Genomic DNA, 15,829 nt, shown 5'->3' with positions numbered 1-15,829 from the left:
GGGGACTTCCGCTGGCCACGACGGTGGCCCCCGTGGGCCACTATTGGGGCGGGCGCCCGGGCCAGCGGGCTCGCAGCGGGGCCGGGGCCGGGGCCGGGGCCGGGGCCTCCGGCCGTGGCGCGGCGCTGCCGGCGCCGGGGCGACTCACGGCCGTAACGGACGCGAGGCAGCGGCGGCCGCCGCCTCCAGGGGGCGCCGGGCCGGGCCGGGCCGGGCCTCGCCGCGCCCCTTCCGCCGCCGCGGCGCAGGTGAGGCCCCGCCGTCCCCCTGGCCCGGCCCGGCCCGGCCCCGGTTGCGGGCACCGCACTGACCCCCGGCCCGATCCCGCCTCCCCGGTGCAGGGGGGGGGACGCTCCGTGAGGGGCCGCCGGTGCCATCTCGGGTCCTCGTCCCGGCTGTGGCCGCACCGGGCAGCGTGCGGGGCCGTGAGCCCGCTGCTGTCCCCCCCGACGGGGCCGTGAGCCCGCTCCTGCCCCCCCGACGGGGCCGTGAGCCCGCTCCTGCCCCCCCCCCCCCCCCGCCGAGGGGGCCCTGTGCCCGCTCCTGCCCCCCACCCCGAGGGGGCCCTCTGTCCACTCCTGCCCCCTCGACGGGGCCGTGTGCCCGCTCCTGCCCCCCACCCCGAGGGGGCCCTGTGCCCGCTCCTGCCCCCCACCTCCCCGACGAGGGGGCCCTGTGTCCACTCCTGCCCCCTCGACGGGGCCGTGAGCCCGCTCCTGCCCCCCCCCCCCCCCCGCCGAGGGGGCCCTGTGCCCGCTCCTGCCCCCCACCCCGAGGGGGCCCTCTGTCCACTCCTGCCCCCTCGACGGGGCCCTGTGTCCGCTCCTGCCCCCCCCCCCCCCCGCCGAGGGGGCCCTGTGTCCACTCCTGCCCCCCCGACGGGGCCGTGTGTCCGCTCCTGCCCCCCTCCCCGAGAGGGCCCTGTGCCCGCTCCTGCCCCCCCTCCACGGGGCTGCGTGCCCGCTGCCCCCCCCGACATCGTGTTTCGGCAGGGGGATCTCTCCAGCCCTGGCCGTGTGCGGAGAGCCGTGAGCCGGCATGGGGAAGAGCTGCAAGGTGGTTGTGTGCGGGCAGGCCTCCGTCGGGAAGACGTCTATCTTGGAGCAGCTGCTGTACGGGAACCATGTTGTCGGTGTGTATGGAGTGGTGGTGCTGGGTGGGGGAAGCCTGGAAGGGGCCTGTCTGCATTCCCACTTGCTCCACAAAGCCCCTATGGATGAGGGAAAAGACAGGGGTGAGACAGCCCTGCACTGTGTCTATATGGGGGTCGTCAGAGCCTGGCACTGTTGAGCCAGAACTGTCCCCCAAAATACACTGGCATCAGCGGAGGAGGAATGACTTGCGGCACCCTGCCGCAGGCTGCCCGGCAGGATGGCTCTCCAGGCTGCGGCAGGGACAGTGCCACGGTCGGCTTCCCTGTGTCACCCCAACCCATCTCCCTTGCAGGTTCTGAGATGATCGAGACGCAGGAGGACATTTACGTGGGCTCCATTGAGACAGACCGCGGGGTACGCGAGCAGGTGCGCTTTTACGACACGCGGGGCCTGCGGGACGGCCTGGAGCTTCCCAAGCATTGCTTCTCCTGCACTGATGGATACGTGCTCGTCTACAGCACTGACAGCAAGGAGTCCTTCAAGCGGGTGGAGCTCCTCAAGAAGGAGATTGACAAATCCAAAGACAAGAAAGAGGTGAGCAACTACAATCTTCCCAAGGGAATGGGGCTGCAGAGCAGGATCTGCTCCCTTTCTTCACCAGTTCTCCCCAGAGAGACTATCCTCACCTCTGGCTTTCACAAGATGGTGATGAAGGCCTGTTCCGTGAGACCCTCAACTGTAACTGGTACCATTCTGGGATGCTTTCAGGGGAGGGTAGGGCTGGTGATTGAGATCTCTCTTCCTGCCCTTGTGGACTCAACTCTTCTGCAGGCCAATGTGGTGTTGAGTGTGCAAGTGCTCCATAGGCCCTTCTACTCTGCAAGTGCTCCATAGGCCCTTCTACTCTGGGGCTGGTCTGAGACACACAGTCTGAACAAGTTGTTTTGAAAAAAAGTTGTTTTAAAGGCCTTTGCAAAGAGGAGGAATTTAGCAGCAGAACTGGGCCTGGCACTGAGGGTATTGTCAAGGCAGAGCCAGGCAGTACCAGTGGACTCTGTGCTTGTTACCTTCAGGGGTTCTTCTCATCCTTGTTTTTTTGAACAGGTCACCATTGTGGTTTTGGGTAACAAGTGTGACCTGCAGGAGCAGCGCCGGGTGGACCATGATGCAGCCCAGCACTGGGCCAAGGGCGAGAAGGTGAAGCTGTGGGAGGTGTCTGTGGCTGACCGGCGCACGCTGATCGAGCCATTCATCTACCTGGCCAGTAAGATGACGCAGCCACAAAGCAAATCTGCCTTTCCCCTGAGCCGCAAGAACAAGGGCAGCGGCTCTATGGATGGCTGAGCCTTGTCCTTCCTCCCTCTCCGTTACCACTTCCTCTCCCTCACCTCCCTCCTTTCCCTGCATTCACCTCCTGCTGAGCCTGTTTGGCATCACAGAGCCAGCGGGAAGCATGGTAGCAGGAGGAATAGGCTTCCCAGGGCCGGGGACAGTCTTTGAGGATGAGAGAGGTGACCCACCTGCCTGGGCTGGGGCAGGGACTGCTCTTTCACTGTCCACGTCCTGCAGCCATCTGAGGTGCTGCAGGAAGGCCCGAATTCGCCGAGTGACACTCCTCTCCTCACAGGCCTCGTCTCCCGCTCTCGGGCACGGGCTGGCAGACCTGGGGGATGCATGCTGCTCAAGGTGGGGTACAGCATGGGGCTAGCCAGCAGGTTGGGATCAGCTCCGTGTGGGAAGGCTGCCAGGCCAGAGGAAACATTCCCTGGCTGCCAAGCTGCTCAGTTCTGTATTGTACTGGTACCGCGTGAGAAGAGGCTGTTTGCTGGCCGTGCATCCAGCACAGCCACGGTCAGAGCAGCGCTCCCTTGTCCTGCTCCTGGCTGGCTCTGGGGGGATGTAGCTTTGGCCCAGGATATCACCCCCTTCCCGGCGGCGTTCTCTGCTCCTGTACATGCAGAAATGTTTGGTTCTTGGTCAAGTTGTGTGCAAGGTGTACGTCGTGCCCCAAGGAGGGCATGGTGCAGAGCACCGCCTGCCTCATCTGTTGCTGAGGGCAGAGTCAGGCCTGTGTCTCACAGTGCTTACATCCACGATCCTGTCACTCTGCTTTTGCTAAGTGCATAGTCCGTCCTAACTTGGGAGACACTGGAACTGTGCTTAGCTTGCAATGCCCTGATGCTTAGGGCTGTGGCAGTGCTTCCCGTCTGCCTGTCACAGTGCTGGCTCTCCTCTCAGAACCACAAGACAAGGGGAAGGTTTCCTGCACGTGCTCCCTTTGGCTAGTCTGGATCTAGGCAAAGATGACGAGAAAGCCCTGGCTTGTTTATACTTGTTCCTTTTATTTACTGAGTAACACAATAAAGCGATGAGATTTGATTATCAAAATATTTTCCCTTTTTTTCCCCAACAGTTATAGTACATCAAAAAATATACAATGAACATTACAGGAGGGGTACTGGCCAAGTCCCTAGAGTCTGCTTATTTCATTTTTGTGGGGGCTTTGTTTAATTACTTTTTTTTTGGAATCAAACTCTGTTCACATCACTCCAAGGTTATTTACAGAGGGGCACACGTCATTGAGCACTGTGGACTATGCCCTACTACCTAGTACAGCATATGCTAAGTCAAAGGCAGTAAATGCTTTGGATAGCATGGGAGCAGGGAGGGTCTCTCTGGCGGCAAAGGGGGAGGCGACAGAGGGATGTGTTCTTATGCAGCTCGTTGCAGTATTATTGTTATTAGAAGGAATGGCTTTCAAGGGGTTAAAGTGCCAAGTGTAGGAGTGTATTAGGACTCCACTGGTGGAGGGGTGGTGGGAGCAGCCACTGCTGGCTCCAGCAAAGGCTTTTTAGAACAAAATGCAAGGGAACAACCCACCAGGGCCTACCGGCTCCCGCAGGCTGGAGTATGGCCACAGCTGCGTGCTCCCTGGTCCCCCCTGCTCCTGAGGCTGATGTGTGCATGCAGGAGAGGACGTGCCGCCCTTCTCGGGTGGGGCCGTGCCGGGAGCCTGACCCTGACCGGGGAGGCAGCGTGAGGAGGGCAGGGTGAGATGAGCGGGGCAGAGGCTGCCAGGAGCAGCGCGAGGGCTGGAGCTGGGGTGACCCACGGGCTGCTTGGCGTTAAGACGCTGCGGGAGCTGTGTCCCTCCCGTTACCCGCGGGGCCCCTGGCAGCGCAGACCCCTGCTGCATGTGTCCCCCTGCGCTGTGGGACCATCTCACTCTCCTGGTCTCGTCTGCTGGGAGCCTTCCTTGCCTCAGCTGCTCTCTGAGCCAGGTCTCCCACCACCCCTCTCAAGACCATTCGGTCGTCTCTACCCCCATCCTGCCATTCAAGTGCCCTCTCCCGCTGCCTCCCACCCCACTTCCCTGCACCTCTGTGGTGGCTGGGGTAGTGGGGAGATGCCCTGAGAGGATAAATCCATATCCACAGGCTCCCTTGCCCTCCTGTCCTTGCTTGGCAGCACCCTATAGCAGCAGTGCGGGTCAGCACTGCCCATGGCTTGGATTAACGGGACCCTCCAGCAGCAGCAGCCCGGCTCTGTGCAGCCCCTCTCCCGCTGTGCAGAATTGCCTACCGTCACCTGAGGCTCCCGGCTCTCTCTCCTCAGACTTCTGGGAAGCAGAAGATTTCAGCCACGTGAGATCCCGTCCTGAGCACCGGTTGTGCACGCCGGCCAAAACCTCCCCGCGCTCCTCGCCTCGCCGACAGACACCGCTGGCAACGCGCGCTCGTGGGCTGCCGGCGGCACAGACCGACCAGCCTCTTTCCCGAGGGCTGGGGGAGAGCGTGGCCCGGCGCACGGGGCCAGGGGCCGCAGCTGGGCGGCTCTGAACCAGCACCCGGAGCCAGGGGAGGGAACCGCCTGCACGGGTCCAAGCGTCCCATCGGTTTTCTGCTCCAGACGACACTCCCGGCTGCACAGACAGCGTGAGCACCAAAGGAAACCGCAGCCAGCAGAGACGAGGGGCGAGCTGCTCCCACGGGATTGCATAGATTGGGGTGGGTCGTCACTCCAGCGCGAGGTCCGGCTGGGTTGCAACGTTCCTGCGTATTTCTACCTACAGCAGCGCCTCGGGCAGCGCAGTAGGAGCCCGCAGCGCCGCCCTGACAGTTTTCAGGCCAGGCCGTCGCTGGGTCTTCTGAGCACAGTGTAAAGCAGATCTACGGCTGCAGGGTCGCTCCGGAGCTCCAGCCCCGGCGTCCCCGGAGCGCGGGGGCCGCCCCACGCGCAGGCTGGCAGCGGCGCGGAGCGGGGGGACGGCGCCGAGGGGGGACACGGCGGGGCTGTTGGGGGGGGGGGGGGCGCCTGCCCGCCGCCCCGGCCCTGCCGTGCCGCCCGGCAGCGTCCCTTCGGAGGGGCCCGGGCTCTGCCGCCGGCCCGGAGCCGGGAGCCGGCCCCGCCGGGGTGGGGAAACGCCGCTTTCCACCCGCGCCGCGGGCTCCCGGGGCGGAGGGAAGGGGCCGCCGGAGCCCCGCGCGGCCGGAGCCCGCTCGAAGCGGGGGGGGAGCCTGGGTGCGCGCCTACGACTACGTTTCCCCGCCGGCCAGAGCAGCGGCGCGGCCGGGAGCGCGGCGCCGCGGCCGGCGGCCCTAGTAGGGCGCGAAGACGATGGGGCCCGGCGTGGCGCGGACGTGGGCCGGCGGCGTCCGGAAAAGGGCTGGTCCGAGGATGGGCGCTTGGAAGAGGGTGGTGGCGGCGGCGGCGGCGGGTCGCAAGGCGAGGGGCCCGGGCACGGCGCACACGGCGGCGGTGGTGAGCGGGCTCGGCAGGAAGCGGGTCGCCAGCGTCTTGGTGAGGTGCTTCTGCAAAGCCAGCTTGGACTGCGGGCGGAGAGAGGCGGCGAGCGGCAAACCGTGAGCGCAGCCGAGCCGCCGGAGCTCCCGCGGGGCCGCAGCGCCAGCGCGGCGTCCCTGCACGGCCGCCAGCTCCGAGCGTCCGCAAAGCCACCGGGGAGCCCGCGCGGCCGGCGGGGAACACTCACCGCGAGGGCCGCGTTCTTCTGCAGCTTGTTGTAGGGGCTGTACTTCGGCTTGGGCGGCTTCCCCGCCAGCCTGTCTTTGTGCCGCCGGCTGCTCATGTGCTGCACGGGGAGAGCAGCCCGCGTCACCCGCCGCCGCCGGAGCGGAGGTATTAATCTGCGTCGCGCAGACCACCCCGCGCCGCTGCTTTTCTCGGGGCGCTTCGCCGGGGGCGCGCGAGCCGCTCCGCGCGAGCCCCCGGGGCCGCTGCGCCCCGGCTCGGCTTTGCAAACCCAACCCCAGCAAAGCCCGTTTCCTCCCCAGGGCGGGGAGAAGCAGCGGGGCCCGGGCAAGCAGGTGCGGGGGATCTACATCCTTAAGGATTTAAAGGGGGTGCATCATGCAAATCTGGGACGTCAGAGCCCCCGCTGCCCCGCGTGGCCGTCGGGTGCCGGGAGGGGACGCGGCGCCCCGGCGCGTGCCCGTTGCAGCGGTGCCCGCGCGCCTCCGAGCAGCGAGCCGCGCCGGCGGCCCGGGCTCATCACCTGCTTGAGCTGGGTCTCCGAGTTCACGTAGATCTCGCAGACCTGGCAGTGAAACGCCTTATTCTGGATGCTGATGCTGCCCTTGTTGCCGATCCTCTTGGCCTTGTGCCCTGCCCGGGAGAGGAGCTTGCCGCGGCCTCGCCGCAGCTGGGCGCCGTGGCCCTCCAGCATCGACTTGTGCTTGGCGCCTGCGGGGAGAGGGGAAACTCGGCGAACACGGAGGTACCGCGAAGGAACCGCCGTCCCCAGGACGCCCCGCGCGGCGCCAGGCTCCAGTGCGCTTCGACCCCGCCGCTCCGGGCCGACGAGAGGCCGGAGAGGGAAGGGAGGCTCGGGAAGGGCCGCGACCTTGTCGAGGTCAGCAGCGGGCTCGGGAATAGGCTCCAGAGCTCGTGGGTGGCTGCTTGCCCGGCTGCCACCCAGCTAGCGCCCCTCTCTGCACTGCTGCCTGTTCACCCATCGGGCAGCCGCTGCTTCGCGCCCGGCCCCGTGCAACCGCCGAGCCCCGTGCAACCGCCGAGCCCCGTGCAAGCCCCTGAGCCCCGTGCAACTGCCGAGCCCCGTGCAAGCCCCATGCAAGCCCCTGAGCCCCGTGCAAGCCCCTGAGCCCTGTGCAAGCCCGAGCCCCGTGCAAGCCCCTGAGCCCCGTGCAACTGCCGAGCCCCGTGCAACCCCCGTGCAAGCCCCTGAGCCCCGTGCAAGCCTGGCTTGCATGCACCAGTCCTGGCTGCAGCCGGAGGACGGGGTCGCTGGCGCCGGCGGCTCCGCGTGAGGCGGCTCGCCATGCCGGCATCGCCTCCGCGGACGCTCCGCACAGCAGAGCGGGGAAGCGCCATCACTTGTCCGCCATCACCCCGGATTTCGCATCCAGCTGCCAGACACGCTCCGCTGGGGAGAAGCCGCCTTCCCAGCCATGCTCCCTCCTTCCCTGCACCAGACCTTCGGAGAAGCTGCTATTTTAAGCACGTCCTGGAGCCTGTTCGCCCGTGCCCTGGCATTAGCATGGTCTGCGGCGCTCGGCACGCGGTGGCCGTGGCGCCGCAGCATCCGAGCCGTGCCCAAGGTCACAGCAGAGCCAGGAATAGCTCGGGGGGTTAAAGGAGGCAGGGAAGCGGGAAGCAGAGGTCCTGCACACCTGGGAACAGGGCGGCCTGTCCTGCCGCGGGGACCGCCAGCACGGGGGCACGCGGGTAATTTAAGCCAGCGCTAATTCATTCTATTTTTTAAGGCGCTAAGCAAGGAGCCTGTACGCTGCGTCCGTGCGACAGCCGCAGAGGGACACGAGCCCGCGAACATTTTGTTTGTTTGTTCTTTTCCCCCCAAATCAGCTCCTAAATTTGTAACCGGAGCTGACAAAAGCAAAAGGACACGTCTGCAGCTAAGCCGAGGCTCCGTCCTCAGCCGACCTCGGCGCGCGGGCACGCAGCCACCCCGGCGCAGCGCGGCTGCCGCCCCGAGGGGGACTTTGGGCTGGGGGGGGGCTCTCCCCGAACCGGGCCAGAAGAGGGGCTTTCCCTTAAAACGCGGGTGTCGGTGATTTTTAGCACTGCACGAAGAAACCGGCGGGGCAGGAGCTGGCACTGCAGAGACCGCCGAAGCCGCTGGAGGTGCCCCGCGCGGCGGCTGCCTCGCGCGGCCTTCGGTCAGCGCCAGGAGAGCACCTCGCCCCGCCGGGAGTCCCCGCACGAGCCGCGGCACCGCGCGCTTGCAGAGCGCCTGCAGCCGCCCCGGGCGCCGCGCGGAGCCGGGCCGGAGCGGCCGGGTGCCCGTCCCGTCCCCGCCGCGGGCGCTCGCCCTTACCGGTGTTGTGAGCCTCCAGCTGGGACAGGGAGTTGACGGTCACCTTGCAGGTGGGGCAGTAGAGGTGCTGCCTGCTCCTCCTGCCGTCCCTCTCGGCGTCGGGCGCCGCGGCGGCGCTGCCGCCCGGCTCGGCCGCCCGCCCCTCGGCGCCCGGCGCGGCTGAGGACGAGGCCACGCTGGCGGCGTCCGAGCCGCCCTCCGACGGCTCCGAGCCCGGCGGGGAGCCCGGCGGGGGGACGGGGCCCGGGGACGCCTCCGGGCTGGGTGCCGGCAGCCCCGGGCCGCTGCTCTCGCCCTCGGCGTCCTCGGGGCTGCCGGCGGGAGCTGCGGGAGGCAACGGGAAAGGGGAGCGGGGAGCTCGCCGGCCGCTGCCGGCGCAAACGCCGCTGCGCCGGGTCGGGGAGGACGGCGCCGGCGCCGCCGCAGAGCCTCCTTCCAGCCTCCGCGGGCCCCCTCCCTCGCATCGCTCGCCCTTCCACCCCGTACCTGCGCCGCCGCCGTCCCCGCCGCCCTCCAGCGCCGCGGGCAAGTCGCCCGGCTTGTCCCGGCCGCCGGCCGCCGCCGCCGCCGTTTTCTGCTTGCTCTTCATGGCCTCAATGGCCTTCAGCCGCCGGGCGTGCTTGTGGCCCTTGTAGTGGGCTTCCGCCTGGTTCTGCGGGGCGAGACGGGAGGGCGCGTCGGTGCCGCGGCGGGGGATGCATGCACGGACGCACGGACGCACGGACGGATGCACGGACGCACGGACGGATGCACGGAGGTGCCTGCCCCGCGCCGGCCGCCCTGCCCCGGCCCCGGGGCCCCCGCGCTGCCCGCCGGCCGGGCCGTGCCCGCGTGCCGCGGCCGGCGCGCTCGGCTGCTCCTCTGCTCCCGGCGGCGCCAACACGTTCGGCGCGAGGCATCACCTTGCTAAGACACCGCCGCCTTGCAGGGCCGAGATAAGGGCCCTGCGCTGATTAAACACACCGAGCCGCTTCTAGAAGGAGCTTTCAGGCAAAATTTATGACTTCAGAAACCTACAGTGAATTGCTAGCTGTAAAAATAAAAAAGAAAACCACGTCGGTGGGGAGGACGTATCCCCTGTTGTAACCTAGCGGGTGTCTAACACGGCATTTACGTTCACGGGCTCCTTTCTCCCGGGAAACGCTGCATAGCGAAGTGCGTATTGATGGGTTCGTGCCTGCGCGGAACTGATAAAAACGCACACAAAAGAGACCAACCCGACGGCGCGCGTGCTTGGCAGCCGGGGACAACGCAGCACTGCCTCCGGAAACGCGCAGAGTTCAGCGACTTACGGAGACTAAACCCAGCGAGAACTAAGCCGCTGTATCGGGGACGGATGCGCGCGGCGCTTTCGGAGGCGGCCCCCGCGCTTGGCAGGCAGGACCCCCCCCGGGGGCCGGGGCAGGCGCCCGCCAGCGCCGGGACCCCCGGGGCAGCGGCGGCGAAGGGGGCCGGGGTGGGGCAGCACCCGCCAGCGGGGCTCGCATGGGGCCGGGCTGCCGCCAAGGCGGGTCGCCGCACGCAGCCGCGGATGCGGCGCCCGGCGCGGGACCCCACGCGCCGCGCGGCCCCCAGCACCAGCCCCCTTCCAAACTTCTCCTCGGTTCCCCCCCCAGAAGATGAGCTGCCGGGATCAGCGAACATCTCCTCGGGCCCCTCTCCGAGGCGGCTCATCTGCTTGGAAGAAAAGAGAAACCACCCGGGCAGCAGCGCTCCGGGGAGCCGGCGCAGGGAGGTTACGTTCAGCTCCCGGGGATCAGGTACGAACGGCGCAGGCCGATAGAGCAGCCCGAGCACGGGGCCGAGGAGACCCGAACACAACGCCGAGGCCGAACGAGCCGGCGCGGCAAGCGGAGGGCGCAGCGGCCCGGGGAGCGCTCGGGCCCGCGAGCGGGAAGATGCCGGGGAAATCGTGAGCCGGGGCAAAGGCAGGCGGACGGGGAGCAGAGCTGGCCGGAGCTGCGAAACACCCGTGGGCCCGCTGCAGTCGCTGGGGCAGCATGGGTCCCGCGGGGCATCCGCGGCTGCCTCTGCCGTGGGCTGGGGCCAGGCTGCTGCCGAGCACGGTGCACGGTGCTGGGTACCGCGGCACACAGTGTTGGGTACCGCCATGCACGGTGCTGGGTACCGCGGCACACAGCGGTGGGTACCGCCGTGCACGGTGCTGAGTACCGCGGCACACAGCGGTGGGTACCGCCGTGCACGGTGCTGGGTACCGCGGCACACAGCGGTGGGTACCACCGTGCACGCTGTTGGGTACCGCGGCACACAGCGGTGGGTACCGCCGTGCGCGCTCAGCCCTGTTGCCCCTCGGCGCCCTGGGCCCGCTCCGCCTCCCGCTAGGAGCACCCCGCGCCGGGGTCGGCGCCCCGCTTACCGCCGAGTTGAAGCGCAGGTGGCAGATGTTGCAGGAGATGAACTGCTTCTTCTTGAGCGGGGCGGGCACGCCGAAGGTGTGGCTGATCACCGCCTTCTGCACCGGGTCCATCTGCAAGGGAGGCAAGGCACAGGCGGCTCGGTGCCGGGCCGCGCCGCGGGCGTCCCCGGCCCCCGCGAGGGCTCGCCGGGGCAGCGCCGGGACCGTTCGCTCCTCGTTTCTGGGAGCGAGCAATTAGCGAATGAGTTGGGATTTCGGCCAAGCCCAGAGCTGCCCGTGGGAGACTCGTGCACCGACTACGCACTCTGCGCCAACGCGTTCTGGTTGCTTGTTTTAACTATGCTTGGAAAAAACCCAGCCTGCAGGGCCCAAATACTTGCTCTCGCCTGGCAGAGGGTGACAAGACCCCCCTGTCCCGGGGCCTGCGGCGCCCGCTGCTCCCGCGGGCGAGGGGGCTCTGCCCGCCGGCGGGCGCGCGACGAGCGGGGCCGCTCGCAGCGGGGCCAGGACGGAGCCCGGCCGCGGCACCCCGGCTGCCGCCCCGCGCCCCGGGCTGCCGGTGGGAATTACCGGCCCCTCCGAGGGGGGTAACCCCTGCTGCGGCCGCCCCGGCTCCGGGGCGAATCCCCCCGCTCCGCGGGCAGCCCCGTTACAAGCGCCCGAGCGGCGCGGGAGCCGCGTCCGCGCCCGGGGCTCACGGCAGCCCTGGCGCTTCTGCCTCTCCCGACGCTCAGCGTCGGTCCTCGGCTGCAGCAGCAAACTTGTTTGAAAAGCCATAATTGTTTTAAACAAAACACATTTATTAAGGGGGGGGGATGAGAATAACCTCTTTGTCTGAGCCTGGCTGTAATCTATAATGCAAGTATTGTTCCCCTGCCCTGCGGCATAGGAAGATTATCTTATCTGAGTCCTGCTGTCAGAAGAGCCTGGGGTTTTTAGGCGATCGTATTTCTCTGCAAAGCTATTTAGTTGCCGAGACAGGTGCATCCGTCTTCGAGGCACATGCCTGGACAACGGAGCCATTATCGAGACCCCAGATTCCACCGCAGAAGCGAGCGGAATGGTAATAGCAGGTGATTAATGCAGGGCCTGTTTCCATGAAATTTTGCTCAATTCTCTGGGATGCAACGGAAGCGGCGCTGGGGGCGCGGTGGAGCGCCGGGGGGACGCGCAGACGGCGGCGACGCTGCGCCCGGCGCCCGCTGCCCGGGGAGGCGGCTCGAGCAGCCCCGGCCGCGGCCCCCCGCGCGCGGCCGTCGCCCCCCGCCCCGCCGGAGGCCAAAGCAAGCCCCCGGCGCCGGGGCCGGTCCCCCGCCTCGCCGCCGCCCGCGCGCTGCCGTCCGGGCGGAGATGAGAGCGCCCGCGGCTGCCGGCGCGGCGGAGCAGAGCGGGTCTGGGGGTGCACGCGCTGCGGGAGCGAAGATCCCCACTTTACAGTCAGCTCTTACCGACTCAGATGACTTTCTTTATCCCTGGATGTTCCTACTGATATAAATAGAGACCTCGGCGCTGAGCTTCCTGCCAGCCAACGGGGTCAGAAACGGGGATTCGCGGGGACAGAGTATCAGTTCAGATCGCGTCTTCTGCTGGGGTTTTGCAAGATGCTGCTAGATCTCGGAGATTTGCATTATCCTAAGAGCTGGGAGTTGCCTTTCAAGCATGAAATGCGCCTTCCCTGTCGCGTTAGGATCTTTTTTTGTCCCCCTCTCCTGTTGTTGTTGTTTTAAGTGGCAGGAAAGCTCGGCTTGGAAAGGTTTTGCTTGCTCCAGAGTAAAACATCTGCTGGGTTCATGAGAGCCTGGTGACCTGCTCAACGGGCCAAGTGCTCTGCCGGGCAGCTCCTGCTCCTTGCTGCTGCGGAGGGGACGACTTGCACCGCGGTCCGCGGGGCAGAGCGATGCCAAAATTCATTTCAGCCCCCTCTGGGGCAAACCACAGCGGCAGCCCGAGCTCCCGACACCGCCGCGCTGGGCCCGAGCGAGACGCAGGGCTCCGGGACGCTCCGCTCCGCGCCTCGCACGCTGAAACCTCTCCGCCCTCCTCCCGGAGGAGAGACAACGCTGACGAGCCCCTTCTGCACCTGGGGCTCTGAAAGCTTTCTCAGAGCCCTGCAAAGTCGCAGCACGCGCGCGGGGACACGTGCATCCCGAACGGCTGAAGGGCTTAGTCCTGTTCCGGCCCGGAGAGGTGCGCGGCGAGCGTCCCGGCGAGCCGGGGATCTGGCAGGGATTAGCTCCCAAATGCAGAGCCGCCGCAGGGGCGACGGGCCGGACCTGCCCCTCGCACAGCTGTGCTGGGGGCGTGCGTTTCCAGCAAGTGTAAGAGATTAATTCCCTAATTTTTTTTTTTTTTTTTTTTTTAAAGCAACACGACTTTGGAAAACACGTGCCAAGGCAGGGGCAAGGAGAGCCCAGCGGCACAAACGGTGCCTGGTTCAAGTTAGCTGCTGACTCCAGCGACTAAAAAAGGAACGAAGAGCAGCAACGCTAACGGCATCAAAAACCCCCTCCGCTCCCGTGATTCTGCTTGTTAGCACAGGGGAGAGACGGGCTAAAGCCGGGATTTCTAAAGAGCTTAAAGGAGTTAGATGTCTGAATCCCATTCAGCAGCGGCAGGAATTTGGTACGTAATTTCCGTGGCCGCCTTTGAAGAGCCCGGTGACGGTTTGCACCTCGGTGGCACGGCCGGTCTCGAAGCCGGGGCGCCCGCTCCACGGCCCAAGCGCCTGGTCTGGCTTCGGCTGGCGCTTGAGCCGTGCAAACTAGCAAGAGAAATTCTGCGACGGCGAGACGGCCCAGCACCAGCTCGGGGCCGCGTGCCGTCAGCCGGACGCCTCGCGTCCTCGCAGGCGTTCTCCCTTCGCTTATTTATTTATTTTAAACTATTATTTTAAACTAACGAACTGCGCTCTGCAGTTACTTCATTACTATCGATTCCAGGAGCAAAAGCCAGCTGAGCTTGGTTAAAATGAAGCGTCTTTTTAACCTCGGTCCCGGGCAGCGCGCGCGCGGGAGGCGTTGCGGACCCGTCACGCGGCCGGCGTTCCCCGGGGGCCGGCGGCGCGGGGGGAAAGGCGCCCTGGGGCAGGCGCCCGGCCGCGCTCGCCAGCCCCGCGACTCACCGCGTTGAAGTTGGGGAAGAGGTTGAGCGGCGACGTCCCGTTGAGCCTGAAGGTCAGAAAGTGCTTGATGTCCAAGGGGGGGTGCAGGGGACGCCCGGGGATCGGCAGCGAAGCTAAGAGGGGGCTGCTGTGTCCGGACGGGCCTAGACGGGAGCGGAAAGAGAAGGAGGTTTAGGCGGGTCTCGCTCGCGGCGCTGGAGCACGAGCGGGGCGTCCCGCGGGGACCCTGGCCCCCCGCCCCGGGCCGTCCCAACCCAAGCGGCCCAGGACACCCTGGGGCTCAAAATCGACGCCCGAGTCAAAACGCGCTGCAGCCGCCTTCGCATGGGAACGGCGCCGCGTGCAGCATCGCGCTTTGCGCCGTCGGAGAGGATCTTGCGCCGCTGGGAAACTCCCCGGCGGCCTCGGCTCCGCGCCGGCACCGGAGCTCTGCCCCCGCCGCTCTTCCGGTGGGAAGCGCCGGTGCGAGGCCCCCCCGGCCGGCGACCCCCCTCGGCAGCTGCTCGGCACCTTCCCCGCACGCTGGCCGCGAGCTCCAGGGCTGCACCGTGCCGCGCTGCAGCGTACTGTGCTGTGCCGTGCCGGCGGGGCTGCACTGTGCCGTGCTGCACCGTGCTGCACCACACCACACCGTGCCTTGCCGTGCTGGCGGGGCTGCACCGTGCCGCGCTGCACCGTGCTGCGCTACACCACACCGTGCCGTGCCATGCCGGCGGGGCTGCACCATACCACGCTGTACCGTGCCTTGCCGTGCTGGCGGGGCTGCACCGTGTTGCGCTGCACCGTGCTGCACTACACCACACCGTGCCGTGCCGGTGGGGCTGCACCGTACCGCGCTGCACCGTGCTGCACTACACCACACCGTGCCGTGCCATGCCGGCGGGGCTGCACCATACCGCGCTGCACCGTGCCTTGCCGTGCTGGCGGGGCTGCACCGTACCGCGCTGCACCGTGCTGCACTACACCACACCGTGCCGTGCCATGCCGGCAGGGCTGCATCGTACCGCGCTGCACCGTGCCTTGCAGTGCTGGCGGGGCTGCACTGTACCGCGCTGCACCGTGCTGCACTACACCACACCGTGCCGTGCCGGCGGGGCTGCACCGTGCTGCGCTGCACTGTGCTGCGCTGTGCCGTGCCGATGGGGCTGCACTGTGCCGCGCTGCACCATGCTGCACTACACCACACCGTGCCGTGCCATGCCGGCAGGGCTGCATCGTACCGCGCTGCACCGTGCCTTGCAGTGCCGGCGGGGCTGCACTGTGCCGCGCTGCACTGTGCTGCACCACACCACGCCGTGCCGTGCCGGCGGGGCTGCACCGTGCTGTGCTGCACCGTGCTGCACTACACCACACCGTGCCGTGCCATGCCGGCGGGGCTGCACCGTACCGCGCTGCACCATGCTGCGCTGTGCCGTGCCGATGGGGCTGCACTGTGCCGCGCTGCACCGTGCTGCACTACACCACGCTGTGCCGTGCCATGCCGGCGGGGCTGCACCGTACCGCGCTGCACCGTGCCTTGCCGTGCTGGCGGGGCTGCACCGTGCCGCGCTGCACCATGCTGCGCTGTGCCGTGCCGATGGGGCTGCACCGCACCGTGCTGCACTGCGCCGTGCACTGCACCTGCACACGCATGGGGCCGAGGCGGCTCGACGCCGCTGAACGCGCCTCTCGGCCGGCAGGAGCTTACTACTGCTCCTTCTCCCTTTTTTCTCCTTTCCGTTTTGTTTTATACGACACTCACTGCCAGCAGAAGCCAGGCCGATACAGGCATGGAGATAAAAACCTGAAATCCAGAGTTCAAAAGATTCGCGAATTCCCGAATAAAAAGCTCGGCGCGCGGGGCCCCTCCAGGCAAAAATGACCTCTTTCTGGGAGAACGCACACAGCCGATTCTGTATCTTCCGAGGAGCTATCCCTGAGTCACT

General features: G+C 67.1%; 2 protein-coding genes across 3 annotated transcripts in view; one reads left to right on the top strand and one right to left on the bottom strand.

The window, feature by feature from the left end:
- The first annotated feature begins 93 nt into the window (after positions 1-93).
- Positions 94-3,482, top strand: NKIRAS2 (NFKB inhibitor interacting Ras like 2). 2 transcript variants are annotated; one of them, XM_062595832.1, is made up of 4 exons: positions 94-248; positions 993-1,132; positions 1,447-1,688; positions 2,199-3,482. In XM_062595832.1, exons 2-4 carry the CDS (start codon positions 1,039-1,041, stop codon positions 2,436-2,438), a joined length of 576 nt encoding a protein of 191 aa, XP_062451816.1. In that variant the 5' UTR covers positions 94-248; positions 993-1,038; the 3' UTR covers positions 2,439-3,482. The 2 variants fall into 2 exon arrangements, with proteins under 2 accessions (XP_062451816.1, XP_062451817.1); XM_062595833.1 differs by lacking the exon at positions 94-248 and having other exon boundaries at positions 1,039-1,112.
- Positions 3,483-5,515: 2,033 nt separating this feature from the next.
- Positions 5,516-15,829, bottom strand: part of ZNF385C (zinc finger protein 385C) — a 49,370-nt gene continuing 39,056 nt past the window's right edge. The window contains exons 4-10 of the mRNA XM_062595338.1: positions 13,905-14,047; positions 10,784-10,894; positions 8,893-9,058; positions 8,407-8,730; positions 6,607-6,794; positions 6,079-6,183; positions 5,516-5,923 (exon numbers count right to left, since the gene is read on the bottom strand). Coding sequence (XP_062451322.1) covers positions 5,693-5,923; positions 6,079-6,183; positions 6,607-6,794; positions 8,407-8,730; positions 8,893-9,058; positions 10,784-10,894; positions 13,905-14,047 — 1,268 coding nt within the window. The 3' untranslated portion in view covers positions 5,516-5,692. The remainder of the gene's footprint in view (positions 5,924-6,078; positions 6,184-6,606; positions 6,795-8,406; positions 8,731-8,892; positions 9,059-10,783; positions 10,895-13,904; positions 14,048-15,829) is intronic.

The sequence above is a fragment of the Rhea pennata genome, chromosome 26 (assembly GCF_028389875.1).
Source record: "Rhea pennata isolate bPtePen1 chromosome 26, bPtePen1.pri, whole genome shotgun sequence".
In the NCBI taxonomy this organism is placed as follows: domain Eukaryota; kingdom Metazoa; phylum Chordata; class Aves; order Rheiformes; family Rheidae; genus Rhea; species Rhea pennata.
Note: the sequence above shows the minus strand (reverse complement) of the source record. Positions and strands in the feature narration are given on the sequence as shown.

Excerpts from the sequence above, each read along its gene's own strand:
- NKIRAS2 (XM_062595832.1), top strand. The coding sequence starts at position 1,039 with ATGGGGAAGAGCTGCAAGGTGGTTGTGTGCGGGCAGGCCTCCGTCGGG. Across the intron at positions 1,133-1,446 it reads GTACGGGAACCATGTTGTCG|GTTCTGAGATGATCGAGACG; the intron begins GTGTGTATGGAG and ends TCTCCCTTGCAG. Across the intron at positions 1,689-2,198 it reads AATCCAAAGACAAGAAAGAG|GTCACCATTGTGGTTTTGGG; the intron begins GTGAGCAACTAC and ends TTTTTTGAACAG.